Source organism: Bubalus kerabau, chromosome 16 (assembly GCF_029407905.1).
Source record: "Bubalus kerabau isolate K-KA32 ecotype Philippines breed swamp buffalo chromosome 16, PCC_UOA_SB_1v2, whole genome shotgun sequence".
Classification (NCBI taxonomy): Eukaryota; Metazoa; Chordata; class Mammalia; order Artiodactyla; family Bovidae; genus Bubalus; species Bubalus kerabau.
In genome coordinates, this window is record NC_073639.1 from 75,265,133 (window position 1) to 75,284,237 (window position 19,105).

At 47.3% G+C, this 19,105-nt stretch overlaps 1 pseudogene and 2 gene segments (V, D, J or C); all 3 read left to right on the forward strand.

The window, feature by feature from the left end:
* Positions 1–469: 469 nt before the first annotated feature.
* On the forward strand, positions 470–4,752 carry LOC129629799 (immunoglobulin lambda variable 2-14-like). The segment is given in 2 exon segments: positions 470–515; positions 4,400–4,752. Coding segments are annotated over 2 exon segments (399 nt in total).
* Positions 4,753–7,294: 2,542 nt separating this feature from the next.
* On the forward strand, positions 7,295–7,813 carry LOC129629800 (immunoglobulin lambda variable 2-8-like; annotated as a pseudogene).
* A 2,677-nt stretch (positions 7,814–10,490) lies between these two features.
* LOC129629801 (immunoglobulin lambda variable 2-18-like) lies at positions 10,491–17,189 on the forward strand. The segment is given in 3 exon segments: positions 10,491–10,536; positions 10,654–10,986; positions 17,170–17,189. Coding segments are annotated over 3 exon segments (399 nt in total).
* The last annotated feature ends 1,916 nt before the right edge of the window (positions 17,190–19,105 follow it).

Here is a 19,105-nt window from a genome sequence, read left to right on the forward strand (position 1 = left end):
GCACAGCCAAAAAAAAAAAACCCAGAAGTTGAGGGGATACTTGTTCCTAGCTCTGCGTTTGACTACTGTAAGGGAGGGAAAATGGATCTTTCAGCCGTCGGGTCCTCAGTTCTCTTCTTTGCTGCATCAGCCCGGAGGGGCTATTCTGGGATTCCTCCCCCAGGAACCATGATGACCTGTGGAAAGACAGGAAACGAAGGTTCATTCCCCACATCCTGTCATAGACTCGTTCTGTTCTCAATCAACATGCGAAAGAGTTAATTATCAGGAAGCTCTGCTGTCCAGGGCTGCAGAAGTATCTAGAACAAAGGGCCAGGTCAGAGGAGGGTGAGCAGAGGGGGTGAGGAGGGGCAGGGGCAGGAAGCAGATTTGCGTGGGGGCCCGCCCTCCTCTGGGGGAGGGGATAGAGGGGTCTGGGGACCAGATCCAGGGCTGCAGGCTCAGAAGGCAGCATCCGGGCATCTCCACCATGGCCTGGGCTCTGCTCCTTGTTCCCTTCGTCACTCAGGGCTCAGGTGAGGCCTCCAGGGAAGGGACCCTGGAGACCTCTGGTTAGGTGTCTTTGTATCAGAAGCACCCAGGCTCTGCCCTAAAATCTCGGATTTATGATGTCAGTAAAAGGTCCTCAGGGGTCCTGTTTGCTTCTCAGGCTCCAACTCTGGGAACACGATCTCCCTAGCCATCTCTGGGCTCCAGGCTGACTCTTATTCTGGCTCACATGGAAGTGGACGCAATTTGCACAGTGATCCAAGGTCACGGGGAACTAAGACCAAAACCACCTCTGAGCTCCCTCAAGCCCCTTCACTCCTAATTGCAGGGCTTCATTGGTTTCCTGTTTGTTATTATTTTATTTGACAATCATTGTAAACTTAATTGAATTAGAAGATTTCAGAAAGATCTACTTCATATCTTTCCCCAGATCCATCCACATTTAACATTTTCCAATATTTATTTCTCATTACATCAGCTTATCTCTCATTCCCTCTCTATTGCGTTTCAGCCTCTCAGTCATGTTCGATTCTTTGGGACCCCACGGACTGCAGCACACCGGGCTTCCCTGTCCTTCACCATCTCCCGGAGCTGGCTCAAACTCGTGTCCATTGAGTCTGGGATGCCATCCAACCATCTCATCCTCTATCACCCCCTTTTCCTCCTTCCTTCAATCTTTTTCAGCATCAGGGTCTTTTCTAAGGAGTCGGCTCTTCACATCATGTGGCCAAAGTATTGGAGCTTCAGCTTCAGCATCAGTCCTTCTAATCAATATTCAGGATTGGTATCCTTTAGAATTGACTGGTTTGCTCTCCTTGCAGTTCAAGGGACTTGCAAGAGTCTTCTCCAACACCACAGTTTAAAAGGCTCAGTTCTCACTATATATATACATGTAGTTGAATGTGTACATGCATGTACGTGTCCATAAGTATGCATAGTTAACACACACACACACGCACACGGAAACAGAGCGTTCATTTTCGAAACCTTTGGAAAGAGGTTGCATCCGTCCTCATCTAAGGCTTAGTACATTGATTTTAGACAGAGTTCACTTAAAATGGCAGTCATCATTTTAAGGTGTAGAGTTCAGTGGTTTATAATGCATTTAGAAGTTAGTCCATTCATTATCACCCCACAGTCCAGCCACTTCCATTCCCTTAAGACAGGGGTCCCCCACCAGTACCAGTCTGTGGCCTGTTAGGACCCAGGTTACACAGCAGGAGGCGAGCAGCCCCTGGGACTTGCCTGCTCAATAATCAACAATAATCTCTCTATGTACATATTTCTATATATAATTATATTTATATAAATATTTCATGGAACATAGATGGGGAAACAGTGGCAGACTTTATTTTTCTGGGCTCCAAAATCACTACAGATGGTGACTGCAGCCATGAAATTAAAAGACACTTACTTCTTGGAAGGAAAGTTATGACCAACCTAGATAGCATACTCAAAAGCAGAGACATTACTTTGCCAACAAAGGTTTGTCTAGTCAAGGTTATGGTTTTTCCTGTGGTCATGTATGGATGTGAGAGTTGGACTGTGAAGAAGGCTGAGTGCCGAAGAATTGATGCTTTTGAACAGTGGTGTTGGAGAAGACTCTTGAGAGTCCCTTGGACTGCAAGGAGATCCAACCAGTCCATTCTGAAGGAGATCAGCCCTGGGATTTCTTTGGAAGGAATGATGCTAAAGCTGAAACTCCAGTACTTTGGCCACCTCATGTGAAGAGCTGACTCATTGGAAAAGACTGTGATGCTGGGAGGGATTGGGGGCAGGAGGAGAAGGGGACGGCAGCGGATGAGATGGCTGGATGGCATCACTGACTCGAGGGACGTGAGTCTGAGTGAACTCCGGGAGTTGGTGATAGACAGGGAGGCCTGGCGTGCTGCGATTCATGGGGTCGCAAAGAGTCGGACACGACTGAGCGACTGATCTGATCTGATAAATACAATACACATATATATATTCCATACATAAAATCCTCCATTACAGGGACTTCTCTAATGGTCCACCGTTGAAGAATCCACCTGCCAGTGCAGGAGACAAGGGTTCAATCCCTGTTCCAGTAAGATCCCATGTGCCATGGAGCAACTTAGCCAGAGAGCCACAAGTACCGAGCCTCTGCTCTAGAGCCGGGAGGAGCAACTACTGAATCCCACTCACCCTAGAGCCCACGCTGCACAGGAAGCAATGAGCAGCCCACGCACTGCAGCTAGAGAGCTGCCCCCGCTCGCCATATCTAGAAATATCTCGAGCACAGCAGGGAAGTCCCAGCACACCCAAAAATGAAAAATAAAATAACAAATACATAAATAAATAAACCTTTAAAAAATCCCTCACTATATACATGTATGTATATATTTCTATTTGTTTTGTTTCCCTGGAGAACCCTGACTAATCCAGTCCTACTAGAAAACTCAATCTAATTATTATATTCTCATCATTATTATTTTTAAAAATCTTTGCTTTTTATCTTTTTTCCTTTCCTATAAATGCACAGGTCAGTATCTTCATGATCGAATCACCTTGGCCGGGACAGGGTCATGACCCATCCCTGCACCCCACAGGAGCCAGGCACAGCACTGCCAGGAAGGGTCTTAGCTACTGAACACCAAACAGGGTTCTTTTTTATTTTTTTCCTGCTCTTGAGCAGCTCTCAGTGTTGAGTTTTATTTGAAAAATGTAATATTTTAAGCCATCATTAATTCACAATTGAAGTAGGCACTTACTCATGCTGCTGCTGCTGCTAAGTCACTTCAGTTGTGTCCGACTCTGTGCGACCCCATAGACGATAGCCCACCAGGTTCCCCGGTCCCTGGGATTCTCCAGGCAAGAACACTGGAGTGGGTTGCCATTTCCTTCTCCACCAAACAGGGTTCTGAGTCCTGGCCCCTCATGCATAATCTGGTGAGAGGCTGCACCTGTCTGATAGCTGTGTGTCCCAGTGGGGATGACAGAGGTGACAGAGAGACCGCGGTCCCAGGATCCCCCGTGGCATCTGGGGGATCCCTGACTACGTGCTCCTTGACTGTAATGGCGTCAGTGGGATCTGAGGCCACCAGGGGGCAGCAAAGGCCTGGGTGTGGGGAGGTTTTGGTGTGGCTTCCTTGTCTGCATGAAGTCCCAGGTACTGCCTTCTGAGCCCCCTAAGGGAGTGCGGGGTGCAGTGACCCATTTGTTCTGTTTTATGAGGCCTTGACTACAACCAACAATAAAGGTCTCAGGGCTCATCTTCAGAGCCCTGCTGAGGCAGGGGACAGGACTACACGGGGTCCGTCCTGTGGAGGGGACAATTGGGGGAGGAGATGGACACCCCAGATCTCCTGTGGAGCTGGGAGGAGATGGAATTGAACTCTAAGAAACTCCAGCTCCTCAGGGGACCTCACCTTCCACCCTCAAAACCCAGAGAGTGATTGTCAGGATTATCAGCCAAGGACATGGTGACTGCCAGAGTGGACAGGGACGACCTCCCAAGAGGGCCACAACTCCTGGGCTGTAATGGTCAGTGTTCTGACTAAGGACAACGTGTCCAAGAGTTTCCATCCTCTCAGAGGAGCCCTGCTGTCCAGGGACATAGAGACTCTAGTGTCCAGGCCAGGTCAGAGGTGAGGACCTAATGAGGAGGGGCAGGTTCAGGAAGCAGATTTGCATGGGGGCCCCGCCCTCCTCTGGGGGAAGGGATGAGAGGTCTGGGGACCAGGCCCAGGGCTGCGGGCTCAGAAGGCAGCGTCTGGGGCATCTCCACCATGTCCTGGGCTCTGCTTCCAGTCACCCTCCTCACTCACAGCTCAAGTGAGGCCTCCAGGGAAGGGACCCTAGGGACCTGACTGATCCCTGGTGTCTTTGTCCTCAGGGTGACCTGGGCCCCAGCAAGGAACAGACCAGAGTGTGTTTCTCCTCTTTGCAGGGTCCTGGGCCCAGTCTGGCCTGACTCAGCCTTCCTCCGTGTCTGGGAATCTGGGACAGACGGTCACCACCTCCAGTGGTGGGACCAGCAGTGACATCAGGGGTTATAATGGTGTGGGCTGGTACCAACAGCTCCCGGGCTCAGCCCCCAAAACTCTGATTTATGGTGTCAGTAAACGGCCCTCAGGGATCCCTGCTCAGTTCTCTGGCTCCAAGTCCGGGAACACAGCCACCCTGACCATCTCTGGGCTCCAGGCTGAGGACGAGGCCGACTATTACTGCAGCTCATATAAAAGTGGTGGTGCTGTGCACAGCGGTCCAAGCTTATGGGGAAGTGAGACAAAACCCACCTGAGGTCACAGGCCCCCTGTTGCTCTGACTCTGCTGGTTGCTTGTCTGCATCTGATGTGGAAGCGCTGGCAGACGAGAGCACCTGAGGACCCTTCTGAGGGATGAGGAGAAGAGGAAGGGGTGTTTTCATGGTTTTTGTTACTCCTTTTTGAGCTGCATCTGAATGGGTGCATGGTCTGAGGAAAAGGTCACGGTTCCCGAGAAATCAATAGTGCAAGGCTCTGCTGATTGTCCTGAGGACATCCATCCTCAAAGCCACCCTTTTCTTCTAAACCAACAACTCGAATTAGGCCCTGGCAGGTTTCTAGGCTGAGTGTAGAGTTTGACCCATGAGAGGGACACTGCACAGCAGGAACTGCTTGGTTTTCCAAGTTCACACGGACAGACGAGTCCAACACAACTGAGAGACTAAGCACAAAGCACATCATAAAAGTTCTTTGAAAACCCCCATTTTTTGACAACTAAGAAGATTCTCAATAAACAATTGTTCTGGTGGTTGTGATCTCCTTCAGGGACTGGAGACAAAGCAAAATAAGCCAAGGTCAATGCTGGATGAGGTGAAGGTCAAGGAAACCAGGAGAAGCTTCCAGGAGGTCTTTCTTATTGCAGCCACTGGAAGAGCTTTAACCCTGCATTGAGTTGTGACAAAGCCTGAGAAGAGCTGTGCCCCAGGGCAGCTCATCAGACAGACCCTCAAGGTCCTTTTCTGCCCTCAGTCTCCTAGGTATCCTGTGTCTGGCCTCTACAGAAATTCCAGACTTCCAAGGGGTGGTCAGAGGTCTAGCATAAAGCGTAAGTTTGCAGGACAGTTTAGACAAGGGGTCATTCTTATTGGGGAATAGCTGGAACCTTCCTGAAATCTCATTCCCAGGATCAAACCAAGGGAGTTTTGAAGGCATGTCTTTCTGAGGCCATTGCTCTCAGACTGATAAGTGTTCTCTACACAAATCCTTTTTGTATTCCTTACCCGATCTCAGGATGCAGATCAAGGAAACCCAACCTCTCGCCATCCGTTCCTGGTTATGCACAAACACAGGCTGTGTTCTGAAGAAACACACACACACACACACACACACACATATACACACAGTCACACACACATGCACATAGCTCCAGCACTCCTGGGTCCCCTCCATGCACCAGGGAAGGAAGCAGGGATTTGCTCTGTGGGGATAGAGTCCCCTGTGTTGACACTTTATAAAATCAGACTCTCTACCTGTTTAAGTCCAGGGAGTTAATTCCAATCAGCTTGGTGTGAACTGTGCTTTTGATGTCAGGTCATTTACACAAACTTGGACTTGCTCTTGGGACACCTCCCAAAATAGCCACACAGATGCCTGTCTGCAAACTGGGTAGATTTGTGTCCCTCAACTTCCTCCTAACGTTGCTCCTATCTGCTTATGTCAGAATCCACCCAAGCTTGACTCACAAAGGAGCCTGACATCAAGAACCATTTTCAGGGTGACTTTCCTAAGCCTGTCCCTCCCCACAATCTGCTCAGTGCTCCCTGGACCCCAGGGTTACTTCTCCGTCTTCTGCATGAGAAACCGTGACTGTAACTCCATCGATGGCTGTCTCTTCCTGGGACAGGGCTGATGTCCATGTTAGTGGGACACAGAGGGACAGATTCCAAGGGGTAGATGGTCTCCTGGGTGGGAAGCCAGCTCCTGAATCATAAAAGAAAGTCCCTCTGCCAGCGCTGTGCCTGCTGCCCCCACAGGAAGAATAGTGTGCACCTGGAGCTCGCTGGGGCCTGGGGTAGGGGCTGCTCAGTCAAGGATCTGCTCCTGGATTTGACAGTGCAGATGCTTCAGAACAAAAAGGTGGGGGATTGGGGGAGGTGAAGATGGGACAAGGCTGCAGCTAGGGGTCCCACCAGCCACTCAGCAAACAGCAGAAGTTTCCTCTGCTGGGCTTGTCTCTGTCCCCACAATAGAGACCTTGAAGATGAGCTTCCAGCAGAGGGCGATGGGCAGTGGCCCATCTCTGAGGGTCCCAGAGACTCAGTCACATCCAGGAAGAGACACTGAAGGTCCTGGTGCTCATTGCCTGAGGGGCTTCCTCTGGTCTTTCTCTCTCTGCCAACCAGTGGAAAAAAATTCATGTTCCTGTGTCTAAAAACATAAAAATTTGTGGCTCAGTCATGTCCGACTCTTTGGACCCCATGAACTGTAGCCCGCCGGGCTTCTCTGTCCATGGAATTCTCCAGGTGAGAATAGTGGAGTGGGTAGCCATACACTTCTCCAGGGGAATCTTCCCAACCCAGGGATAGTGTCTCCTGCAGTGTAGGCAGATTCTTTACCATCTGAGCCCTTTATCTACATGTCATCTCATGTGTCACAAAGTTTTAATCCCTGGAGTTATAACCTCTTTCCAGGACACAGAGACTCAGTATCCAGGGCCAGGTCAGAGGTCAGGACAGAATGAGGAGGGGCAGGTTCAGGAAGCAGATTTGCATGGGGGCCCCTCCATGCAAGGGATGAGAGGTCTGGGGACCAGGCCCAGGGCTGTGGGCTCAGAAGGCAGCGTCTGGGGCATCTCCACCATGTCCTGGGCTCTGCTCCTCATCACCATCCTCACTCAGGGCTCAGGTGAGGCCTCCAGGGAAGGGACCCCAGGGATCTCTGACTGATCCCTGGTGTCTTTGTCCTCAGGATGACCTGGGCCCCAGCAGGGAACTGACCAGAGTGTGTTTCTCCTCTTTGCAGGATCCTGGGCCCAGTCTGGCCTGACTCAGCCTCCCTCAGTGTCTGGGAATCTGGGACAGACGGTCACCATCTCCTGTTCTGGGACCAGCAGTGACATCAGGGTTATAACTCTGTAGATTGGTACTGGCAGCAGTTGAGCATGGCCCCACACTACTGATTTATGCTATCAGTAAACGACCTCAGGGATCCCTGATCGCTTCTCTGGCTCCAAGCCTGGAAACACAGCCTCCCTGACTGTCTCTGGGCTCTAGGCTGAGGACGAGGCTGATTATCACTGTGGCTCAGACAGAAGCAGCAACCATTGCACAGTGGTCCAGGTTCATGGGGAAGTGAGACCACAACGTCCTCTGAGCTAACTCAAGCCCCTTCACGTCTAAACTCAGGATTATTTATTCTTTGCTATTATTTTATCTTGGAATAACTACGAACCTAGATGAAAATTTAAAGCTAATGCAGAGAACTCCATCATAACTTTTTCCTGGAATGGCCACTTGTAAATCTCCTGTATTATTTACTCTACGTTATCTAATCTGTTAAGCATTTTACTTTGTCGATCACCTATATTGCTATAGTTTTTGAATATGCACTTTGAGTTGGTATTATTATTATTATTATTACTATTATATGCAACTCTGTGGGGCTTGTGGGATCTTAGTACCCTGAACAGGGATTGAACCCAGCATTATGTCAGTGAAAACTCCAAGTCCTAAATACTGGACCGATAGGAAATTCCAATATTATCTTCTTGTAACAATTGTGATACTCACTTTATATTCATACTGAAAGAATCAAGAGCTGAGCCTGTAGTGCCTTCAGGAAGAAATGAAAGGAAGTATAAAAACGTCCTGGAAAATCAGAGGAGAAAAACCAATGAGTTCTGCTTCTCCAACATTGGTGTCCAAGCAGGAAGAGAGGACAGAGGGGACGGTCTAGGGACGAGCTGGGGTCAGTGAAGGAGGACAGATGTCTGGGAAGCAGCCTCACAGTGCTGGTCCAGCCCTTGCCCTGCCCTCAGGCAGGGTCCGCTTTCTGTCCGAGCCAGGAGGAGATGCTCGTCCCCGGGCCCTTCTGTCCCTGTGTCGTCTTGTGGGCCCAGGGCTGAGATACACCTGCTCTCTGTGGAGGACAATGAGGTGTGAGGGAGGGTCTCTCCAGGTGGCCCCATTCAGAGTGAAAATGACAGAATCAGGAGGGGAACCGGGCAGGGACCACATACGGGCCAGCTCAGCGCCCACACTGACGCTTCCTGAGAGAATGGCCCTACTGCCCCCCAGGTAGAAGACAGCCTCATACACCTGAGGGCCCTGCATCAGCTGTGACAGATGGTCAGCACAGGAAGCTTCTAGAGACATCAGGGCCAGTTTTGTGTTCTGCTGGGCAGTCAGGAAAGGAAGGGAGAGGCAAGACCTTCCAGGGTGGGCGGCACCATTCAGGGTGTGCATTGTAGAGGGCAGAGTGGGGGCTTTCCCAGGGGTGTGAGGGGATGGAGAGTGGGGGTCCCTGCAAGGGTGCTGCTGAGCTTGGTGATGCAGGCTCAGCCCAGGGAATGTGCAGAGGGAATCACCCTGACCACGCCCCTCCTCCTCACCTGAGGGAGAGGCCACGCCCAGAAAGGAGAGAGCAGCCAGGAGGCCCAGAGCTGGGGTCCAGGAGCTCATGTGTCTGGAGGCACCCCTTCACTTCAGAACACGAGGGGATTAAGAGAGCCCTGTCCCTGGTGGGAGTCCTAGGAGGAGGCATCCTGGGTGTGTCCACGGTGGCTTTGGCTCGGCCCCACCCCCCATCCTCCAGCTCAGGGCACAGGCCAGGCCTCCAGGGAATCATGTTCTGGGAGCTGCACCCTTTAGGGAACCCTGACTCCACGCTCCTGTGCCCAGAGCCTCACCCGGCTCTCCTGCTCTCCTTCAGGTCATTCTCGGTCCTGCTGACTCTCCATGTCCCTCTGGGCAATGTTTCCTTTCAGCACTTTGAGAAGGTGGCATACATATTCTGTGCCCCAGGTTTCTCATCCAGGATTCCTCCTGGCTGGGATTGGTTTCAGTTCCACCATCTCCTCACCTCTGTGTCCAGATCCACCGCTGGAACAAAGTGGCCCCGACAAGCAGGAATGACCTGCGGGAGGGACAGGGTCTCCTGGTGTGTGTTGGCGGGGGACACATTTCATTTGAAAGGAGTTTCTGAATAAAGTGACTGGAGCATGGAGGGGATAAGGGCGGACAGGTTGGCTAGAGTTGGGAGGAGGACAAGAGAAGGTGGAGGGGTCAGAGTTGAGGGGTCAACCCCACTCAGCTGCCTCCCTGGGGCAACTGTCCTCACCCTCTGAGGCCACCAGGGGGCAGTGAAGGCCTGCCCAGGTTTAGGGAGGTTCTGGTGCAGTTTCCTGACCTGTATGAAGCCCTCAGCTGCCACCTCCTGAGCCTCTAAGTGTGAGTCAGGGTGAAATGTCCTCAACCTGCTTTGCTTCATAGGCCCTTTCCTATTATACAAAGACCGATTAAGGTCCCAGGGTTCAAACTCAGAGCCTAGCAGAGGCCGAGACTGGGGGCAGAGGAATCGTGGTGCTATGGGGATAGTATAGGGAGGGGATGGACACCCCCAGGTCTCCTGCAGTGACAGGAGGAGACAGGACTGAATCTCTAAGAAACCCCAGCCCCTCTGACCCCTGTCCTCACCTTCACCCACAAAACCCAGACAGTGATTACCAGATTATCAGCCAAGGACATCTTGACCCCCAATCAGGACATCAGGGACCATCCAGGAGGGCCCCATTTCCTGGACCAGTAATAGTCAGTGTCTTAACTAAGGATGACGTGTCCAAGCATTTCCATCCTCTCAGAGGAGACCTGCTGTCCATGGACATAGAGACTCTAGTGTCCAGGGCCAGGCCAGAGGTGAGAAGAGAGTGAGGAGGGGCAGGAGCAGGAAGCAGATTTGCATGGGGGCCCCGCCCTCCTGTGGGAGAGGGGATAAGAGAGGTACGGGACCAGGCCCAGAGATTCAGGCTCAGAAGGCAGCATCTGGGGCATCTCCACCATGGCCTGGGCTCTGCTCCTCACCACCATCCTCACTCAGGGCTCAGGTGAGGCCTCCAGGGAAGGGACCCCGGGGATCTCTGACTGATCCCTGGTGTCTTTGTCTTCAGGGTGACCTGGGTTCTAGCAGGGATCTGACCAGAGTGTGTTTCTTGTCTTTGCAGGGTCCTGGGCCCAGTCTGGCCTGACTCAGCCTTCCTCAATGTCTGGGAATCTGGGACAGACAGTCACCATCTCCTGTGCTGAGACCAGCATTGATGTAGGGAGTTATAATGGTGTGGGCTGGTACCAACAGCTCCCAGGCTCAGCCCCCAAAACTCTGATACATAATGTCAGCAAACGGCCCTCAGGGATCCCTGATCGGTTCTCTGGCTCCAAGTCCGGGAGCACAGCCACCCTGACCATCTCTGGGCTCCAGGCTGAGGACGAGGCTGATTACTACTGTAGGTCTCCTAGAAGTGGTAGCACTGTGCACAGCGGTCCAAGCTTAGGGGGAAGTGAGACCAAAACCTCCACTGTTGTTCATTCACTTAGTCGTGTCCGACTCTTACAGCTCCATGGACTTCATTTTCCCAGGCCTCCCTGTCCTTCACCATCTCTCAGAGCCTGCTCAAACTCATGTACATCGAGTCTATGATGCCATCCAACCCTCTCTTCCTCGGTCATCCCTTCTCCTCCTGCCTTCTATCTTTCCCACTGTCGGGGTCTTTTCTAAAGAGTTGGCTCTTTGCATCCGGTCCCTCAAATACCTTCACACCTACTTGCAAACTTTCATTTGTTCCTTCTTTGTTATCATTTTATTTGTCAACAATTACAAACTTAAATGAATTAGATTTCAAAAAGAACTGATTCATATCCTTTCCCCAGATCCATCTATACTTAACATTTTACCATACTTGAGTCTCATTATCTGATTTAGCTCTCATTTTCTCTCTGCACATATGTATATGTAGTTGAATGTGCACATGGATATACACATCCATTAGTGTGCATACTCAGCACACTCACACATGGCAAACAAAACATTCATTTCCTGAATCGGGTTTCAGTTGCATTCAATCGCCATCTAAGGCTTAGTACATTTATTCTAAACAGTGTTCACATCAAATGACAGTCCTCATTTAAGGTATAGAAGAAGTGAAGTGAAGTGAAGTCATTCAGTCGTGTCCAACTCTTTGCGACCCCATGGCCTGTAGCCTATTACACTCCTCTGTCCATGGGATTTTCCAGGCAAGAGTACTGGAGTGGGTTGCCATTTCCTTCCCCAGAGGATCTTCCTGACCCAGGGATCGAACCCAGTTCTCCCACACTGTAGGCAGACGCTTTACCATCTGAGCCACCAGGGAAGTCCACTTATAAGGTGTAGAGTTCAGTGGTTTATAATGCACTTACAAGTTAGTCCATCCATTATCACAGAGGTCTTCAACAGGTACAGGTCTGTGGCCTGTTAAGAATTGGGCCACACAGGCTGAGGGTGAAGCTGTTTATTACTGCAGGTCATATAGAAGTGAGGGAAGTGGGGAAGTGAGACCAATACATCCTTTGGACTCAGTCAGCCCTTCCTCCTATGTTGAGGTCCTTTAATGGGCCGGAACCTAGTGGTCTGGAGTCGACAATAAGAAAGTAAAAGAGAGAGAAAGAGGCTGATATTCCTTGGTTTACGCAGAAAACCAGTAAAGCCCTTGACACGGGGCTTGCACTGCTTCACGTAGGCACAGGGCGCCCTCTTGCGAGGGTCTTGCAAGCCCAGACAAGAAAGTGAGCTCAGCGAGCTTCTGCGCTCCAAAGAATTAGCCTGAGAGAGAGAGAAAGAGAGAGAAAAAGAAAGAAAGACAAGGGGACCCAAGCTGTGATGGAACGAGGGTGTTTTATTCAACATAGTGTGGGTATATATACTGTCTTACAAGGTAGCTCTGTTCATAAAAAGATCAAAAGTCCAGACTTACAGATTATCAAGGAAACATAAGGCAATCTGTATCAAAGAGAGAGGGTTGTAAATAATCACTTTTGCCCTATGGTTCATAAAAAGGAAGATGGTCGTAGATAGTTACCTATCACCATATGGAAAAACTAAGGAAGGAAATGCATGCATTCCTCAGCCCCGGGAGCTGTTTGCCACTCCTCTTAATTTTAATAAGGAACAGAGGATTCATGACAGATCCAAAACAGCACACAGGAAGCCTCCTGTTAAATGCTTCCTGACACTCCTAAACTCAGGCTTTCATTTGGTTTTGCTGGGGTTTTGTTTTGTTTTGGTTTGGTTTGGTTTTGTAGTTTTGTTTTTTTTTTTTTTTTTTTTTTTTGTAGTAATTACAAACTTCAATAAAATTTTAGAGGTTCTATACAGGAGCTTTTAGAAATTTCACTATGTTTTAAACGTTGCTATATTTGCTTTTCTTATATCCTGTTTTCTCACACTCTCTTCCTGAATTTATAAGTTTACAAACACACACACCTACCTTCACACAGCACATGCTCTGGATGCAAAACATTTATTTTCTGAATCATTTGAGACTGATTTGTATCTATCAGCATCAGAATCTTCATAGTCTCTGTTATATACAATTCACAATCCATAATATACATCATTTTAAGGTGAATGATCCTATGGTTTATAATATATTCTCAAATTTGAACATCCACAAACACTCTATCTTTAGAATATTTTCCTCCTCATAAGAGAAATACATCATCCATCTCCAGTCAACAACTCTCCCTAGTATTTAAGTCCTGTAAATCACTCATGGACTTCCTGCCTGTTCTAATTTTTCACACAAATGTAGTCACAGCCTAGGAGCAACAAGGTTCTGTCAGAGTTTACCTCAGAAGCCCCTAGGTTTGTAAGATATTGCTCAGGAGCCCCTAATTTCTGTCAGATTTTACTGCAGGAGAGCCTAGGTCAGCTTTTACCTCAGAAGCCCCGAGTTTCTGGCAGATTTTACCTCAGGAGTGAGTCTCTGGTTTCTGTCAGATTTTACCTCAGAAGCTCCTAGTTTCAATCGGATTTTACCTTGGGTGCCACTAGTTTCTGTTAGATTTTTACCTCTGAAGCTGCTAGTTTCTGTCAGATTATACCTCAGGAACCCCAAGTTTCTGTCAGATTTTACTTCAGGAGCCCCTAGTTTCTGTCAGATTTTACCTCAGGAACCACATGTTTCTGTCAGATTTTACCTAAGGAGCCCCTAGTTTCTGTCACAATTTAACTCAGGAGCCCCTGATTTCTGTCAGATTTTACCTGAAGAGCCCCTGGGTTCTGTCAAATATTACCTCAGGAGCCAGTAGTTTATATCAGATATTACCTCAGGAACCCCAAGTGTCTATCAGACTTTAACTCAGGAGCCCCTAGGTTTGCTCAGATTGTACCTCATGCCTTGCGAGTTTCTGTCTGATTTTTCCTCAGGACTCCTTGTGAGCTCTCAGATTTTACCTTAGGACATCCAAGCTTCTGTCAGATTTTACCTCAGGAACACCTAGGTTTTCTCAGATTTTACCTCAAGGGCACAAAGTTTCTGTCATATTTTACCACAGGAGCCCAAAGCTTCTGTCAGTTTTGACTTCAGTTGCCCCGGATATATGTCAGATTTTAACTCAGGAGACCCAAGTTCTTTCAGAGTTTATTTACCTCCAGACGCCCGAGTTTCTGTCAGATTTCACCAGGAACCGTGAGCTTCTGTCAGATTTTATGTCTGGAGCCCAGAGTTTCTGTCAGATTTTACCTCAGAGCCCCGAGTTTCTGTCAAATTTTACCATAGGAGCCCTTGTTTCTGTCAGGTCTTACCTAAGGAGCCCCTAAATTTTGTCAGTTTTAAACATCAAATCTCCAAGTTTCTGTCAGATTTTAACTCTGAAGCCCATAGTTCCTGTCTGAAATTACCTCAGGAGCCAAAGTTTCTGTCAGGTTTTGCCTCAGGAGCTCCTAGTTTCTGTCGGATTTTACCACAGGAGCCCCTAGTTTTTGCCAGATTTTACTCCAAGATCCCCTAGTTCCTGTCAGAAATTACCTCAGGAGCCCATAGTTTCTGTCAGATTTTTACCTCAAAGTCCCAAATTTCTCTCAGATTTTCCCTCAGGAGCCCCTACACTCTGTCAGACTTTGCCTCAAAGTCCCAAATTTCTCTCAGATTTTCCCTCAGGAGCCCCTACACTCTGTCGGACTTTGCCTCTGGAGCCCCATGTTTCTGTCAGATTTTCCTTCAGAAGCCCCTAGGTTGTCAAATTTTACTTCAGAATTGCAGAGTTTCTGTTCAGGATTTACCTCAGGAGTGCCAGGTTTCTATCCGATTTTACCTCAGGAACCCCCTGTTCCTGACAGATTTTATCTCAGGAGTCCTTAGTTTATGTCAGATTTTACTTCTGGAACCCCCAGTTTCTGTCAGATTTTACCTCAGGAGCCCTGAGTTTCTGTCAGAAATTACCTCAGGAACCCCAGTTTCTGTGAGATTTTTACCTCAGGACCCCCTAGCTCCTGTCAGAAATTACCTCAGGAACCCCAGTTTCTGTCAGATTTTACCTAGCAGTCCTGACTTTCTGTCAGATTTTACCCCAGGAGCCCCGAGTTTCTGTCAGATTTTGCCTCAGGAGCCCCTATGTTCTGCTGGATTTTATCTCAGATCTCCTAGGTTTCTGTCAGATTTTTACCTCAGAAGCCTCTAGATTCTGTAAGATTTTATCTCAGGAGCTCCAGGTCAGTCAGAATTACCTTAGGAGTCCCGAGTTTCTGTCAGATTTTTTTGTCAGAATTTACCTCAGATTTCCCTAGTGTCTGTCAGATTTTACCTCAGGAGCCCCTAGATGCTTTTAGATTTTAGCTCAGCAGCCCCTAGTTTCTGTCAGTATTTGCCTCTGGAGTCCCTAATTTTTGTCAGATTTTACCTTGGGAACCCCTCGTTCCTGATTTTATCTCAGGAGTCCCTAGTTTATGTCAGATTTTACTTCTGGGACCCCCAGTTTCTGTCAGGTTTTACCTCAGGAGCCCCGAGTTTCTTTCAGATTTTAACCCCAGGACCCCCTAGTTCCTAGGTTCTCTGACATTTTGTCTCAGGAGCCCTAGTTTCTGTCAGATTTTACTTCAGACATCCCTAGTCTCTCAGATTTTACATCAAGAGCCCTTAGTTTCTGTAAATTTTACCTGAGGACCCCTTAGTTTCTCTCAGATTTTACCTCAGAAAGCCCTAGTTCCTTTCACATTTTACCTGAAAACCCCCTAGTTTCTGTCAGATTTTACCTCCGAACCCCCTAGTTTCTTCCAGATCTTACCTCATGATCCCAAAGTTTCTTTCAGGTTTTACCACAGATCCCTTTGTTTTCTGTTAGATTTTTCTCTCAGAAGCTTCTAATTTCTGTCTGTATGTAGCTGAATATATCCTAGTTTCTTTCAGGTTTTACCTCATTACCTCCTTGTTTCTGTCAATTTTAACTCAGAACCCCTTGTTTCTATCAGATTTTACTTCATACTCCCTGATTTCACTCTGATTTGGCTTCTGGGCTCCCTGGATTTTTTTACATGTGACCTGATTGCCTCCCAGTTTCTGTCTGATTTTATCCCAGAGCCTCCTGTTTTCTTTCATATTGACTGTGTGGATCACAATAAACTGTGGAAAATTCTGAAAGAGATGGGAATACCAGACCACCTGATCTGCCTCTTGAGAAATCTGTAGGCAGGTCAGGAAGCAACAGTTAGAACTGGACATGGAACAGCAGACTGGTTCCAAATAGGAAAAGGAGTTCGTCAAGGCTGTATATTGTCACCCTGTTTATTTAACTTATATGCAGGGTACATCATGAGAAACGCTGGACTGGAAGAAACACAAACTAGAATCAAGATTGCCGGGAGAAATATCAATCACCTCAGATATGCAGATGACACCACCCTTAGGGCAGAAAGTGAAGAGGAACTCAAAAGCCTCTTGATGAAAGTGAAAGTGGAGAGTGAAAAAGTTGGCTTAAAGCTCAACATTTGGAAAACGAAGATCATGGCATCCGGTCCCATCACTTCATGGGAAATAGATGGAGAAACAGTGGAAACAGTGTCAGACTTTATTTTTCTGAGCTCCAAAATCACTGCAGATGGTGACTGCACCCATGAAATTAAAAGACGCTTACTCCTTGGAAGGAAAGTTATGACCAACCTAGACAGCATATTCAAAAGCAGAGACATTACTTTGCCAACAAAGGTTCGTCTAGTCAAGGCTATGGTTTTTCCTGTGGTCATGTGTGGATGTGAGAGTTGGACTGTGAAGAAGGCTGAGCGCTGAAGAATTGATGCTTTTGAACTGTGGTGTTGGAGAAGACTCTTGAGAGTCCCTTGGACTGCAAGGAGATCCAACCAGTCCATTCTGAAGGAGATCAGCCCTGGGATTTCTTTGGAAGGAATGATGCTAAAGCTGAAACTCCAGTTCTTTGGCCACCTCACGTGAAGAGTTGACTCATTGGAAAAGACTCTGATGCTGGGAGGGATTGGGGGCAAGAGGAGAAGGGGATGACAGAGGATGAGATGGCTGGATGGCATCACTGACTCGATGGACGTGAGTCTGGGTGAACTCCGGGAGTTGTTGATGGACAGGGAGGCCTGGCGTGCTGCGATTCATGGGGTCACAAAGAGTCGGACACGACTGAGCGACTGACCTGACCTGATCTGATCTGATTGCCTCATAATCTCTTTCTGTTCATTTTCCCCTTAGACCATTTTGCTTTCATTTGATATTGGAAGCAACTGGAAATGTGGAAAATCTCAATAAGTTGGTGACTCATGAACTGAGTGAAATCAAGAAATTTGGCCCTTTCAAGTGTATTCTTCCCTTATTCTATTTAACAACATTAAAGCATTTCTCAATGGGATTGTGGTTTGTTTGAAAAGTGGTTTTCATATGACAACCAGTGATATGTAGCTCTGTGGTCAAACCAAGAATAAGTTGCAAATCACTTCTGAAAATCAATCTTCTATCAGAGAAATGTCATGATCACTATTTGTTGTCTGCCTCCTGTCTCATCCACTACAGCTCTCTGAGTCCCTGAAAAACCATTACATCTGAGAAGTACGCTCAGCAGGTTGATAAGATGCATCAAAAAATGCAACGCCTGCAGCTGGCATTGGTCAACAGAAAGGGCCCAGTTCTTCTTCACAACACCCAACCACAGGTCACACAATCATTGCTTCAAAAGTGAATGAACTGGGCTACAAAGTTTTGCCTCATCGACCATATTCACCTGACCTCTTGCCAAATGACTGCCACTTCTTCAAGCATCTTGACAACTTTTTGCAGGGAGAATTTTTCCATAACCAGCAGAATGCAGAAAGTGCTTTCCAGGAATTTGTGGAAATCTGAGAGAGAAAGGACTTGAGAAAAATACTTGAAGAGATAATAGCTGGATAATAGCTGAAAACTTCTCTAACATGGGAAAGTCAATAATCAACCAAGTCCAGATAAAACAGAGAGTCCCAGGCAGGATAAACCCAACGAGGAATACCCCAAGACACATAGTAATCAATTTGTCAAAAGTTAAAGGCAAAGGTAAAATATTAAAAGCAATAAGGGAAAAACTACAAATCACATACAAGCGAACTCCCATCAAATTGTTAGCTGATTTCTCAATAGAAATTCTACGAGCCAGAAGGGAATGGCACAATATATTTAAAATGATGAAAGGGAAGAACCTATAACCGGGAATACTCTATGCAGCAAAACTCTCCTTCAGATTTGATGGAGAAATCAAAAGCTTTCCAGACAAGCAAAAGTTAAGAGAATTCAGCACCACAAATCAACTTTACAACAAATGCTCAAGGAATTTCTCTAGGCAGGACATACAGAAGAAGGAAAAGGCCTACACAAAACAAACCTCAAAACAACTAAGAAAATGGTAATAGGGTCATATATATGGATGACTACTTCAAATGTAAATGGGTTAAATGCACGAACCAAAAGACAAAGACTGGCTAGAGGGTGAAAACATGCGCCTGTATGCACTCCACTTACTACATCACTCTGCTTGACCCCCAAATTATATGCAGTTATTTTGTATTATTAGGTGAATCACATTCCCATTATGGCCTGCAATTGTAATTATTATTTTTACTTTTTTGTTTGGCTATTGATTGTGAAAACTTCTAGACATCTTTTACTAATGTGATTATCTTTTTACTCATTAATACCATTTTATCATGACTGATCAACAGAAAAATAATAGAATTCTAGATCACCAAAACTACCATTTAATAGGAAAACCTGTAGTCACTTTTAAAAATCCAGATGAATATCAGAATTATCTTGGAATTTGTTGAAAAATACAAATGCCTAGGTATTACTTTTATCTCCTAAGCTGTAGATATGTTTCTAATGAGAAGCCAGGTGTAAAGGCAACTGGACTATGTGATGATCTTTTACTTTTATCTAGTTTCACTTTTTCAGTTTCATATTCAATGCTCCCATTTCATGTAGTTTAGGTTTTCCAATTTCTCCATCTCTTCTCTTTTTGTTGTTGTTCTTTCTCAGCTTTTATCAAGAGTAGTAGAGAAGCTTTTGTATCAGATCAGATCAGTCGCTCAGTCGTGTCCGACTCTTTGCGACCCCATGAATCGCAGCACGCCAGGCCTCCCTGTCCATCACCAACTCCCGGAGT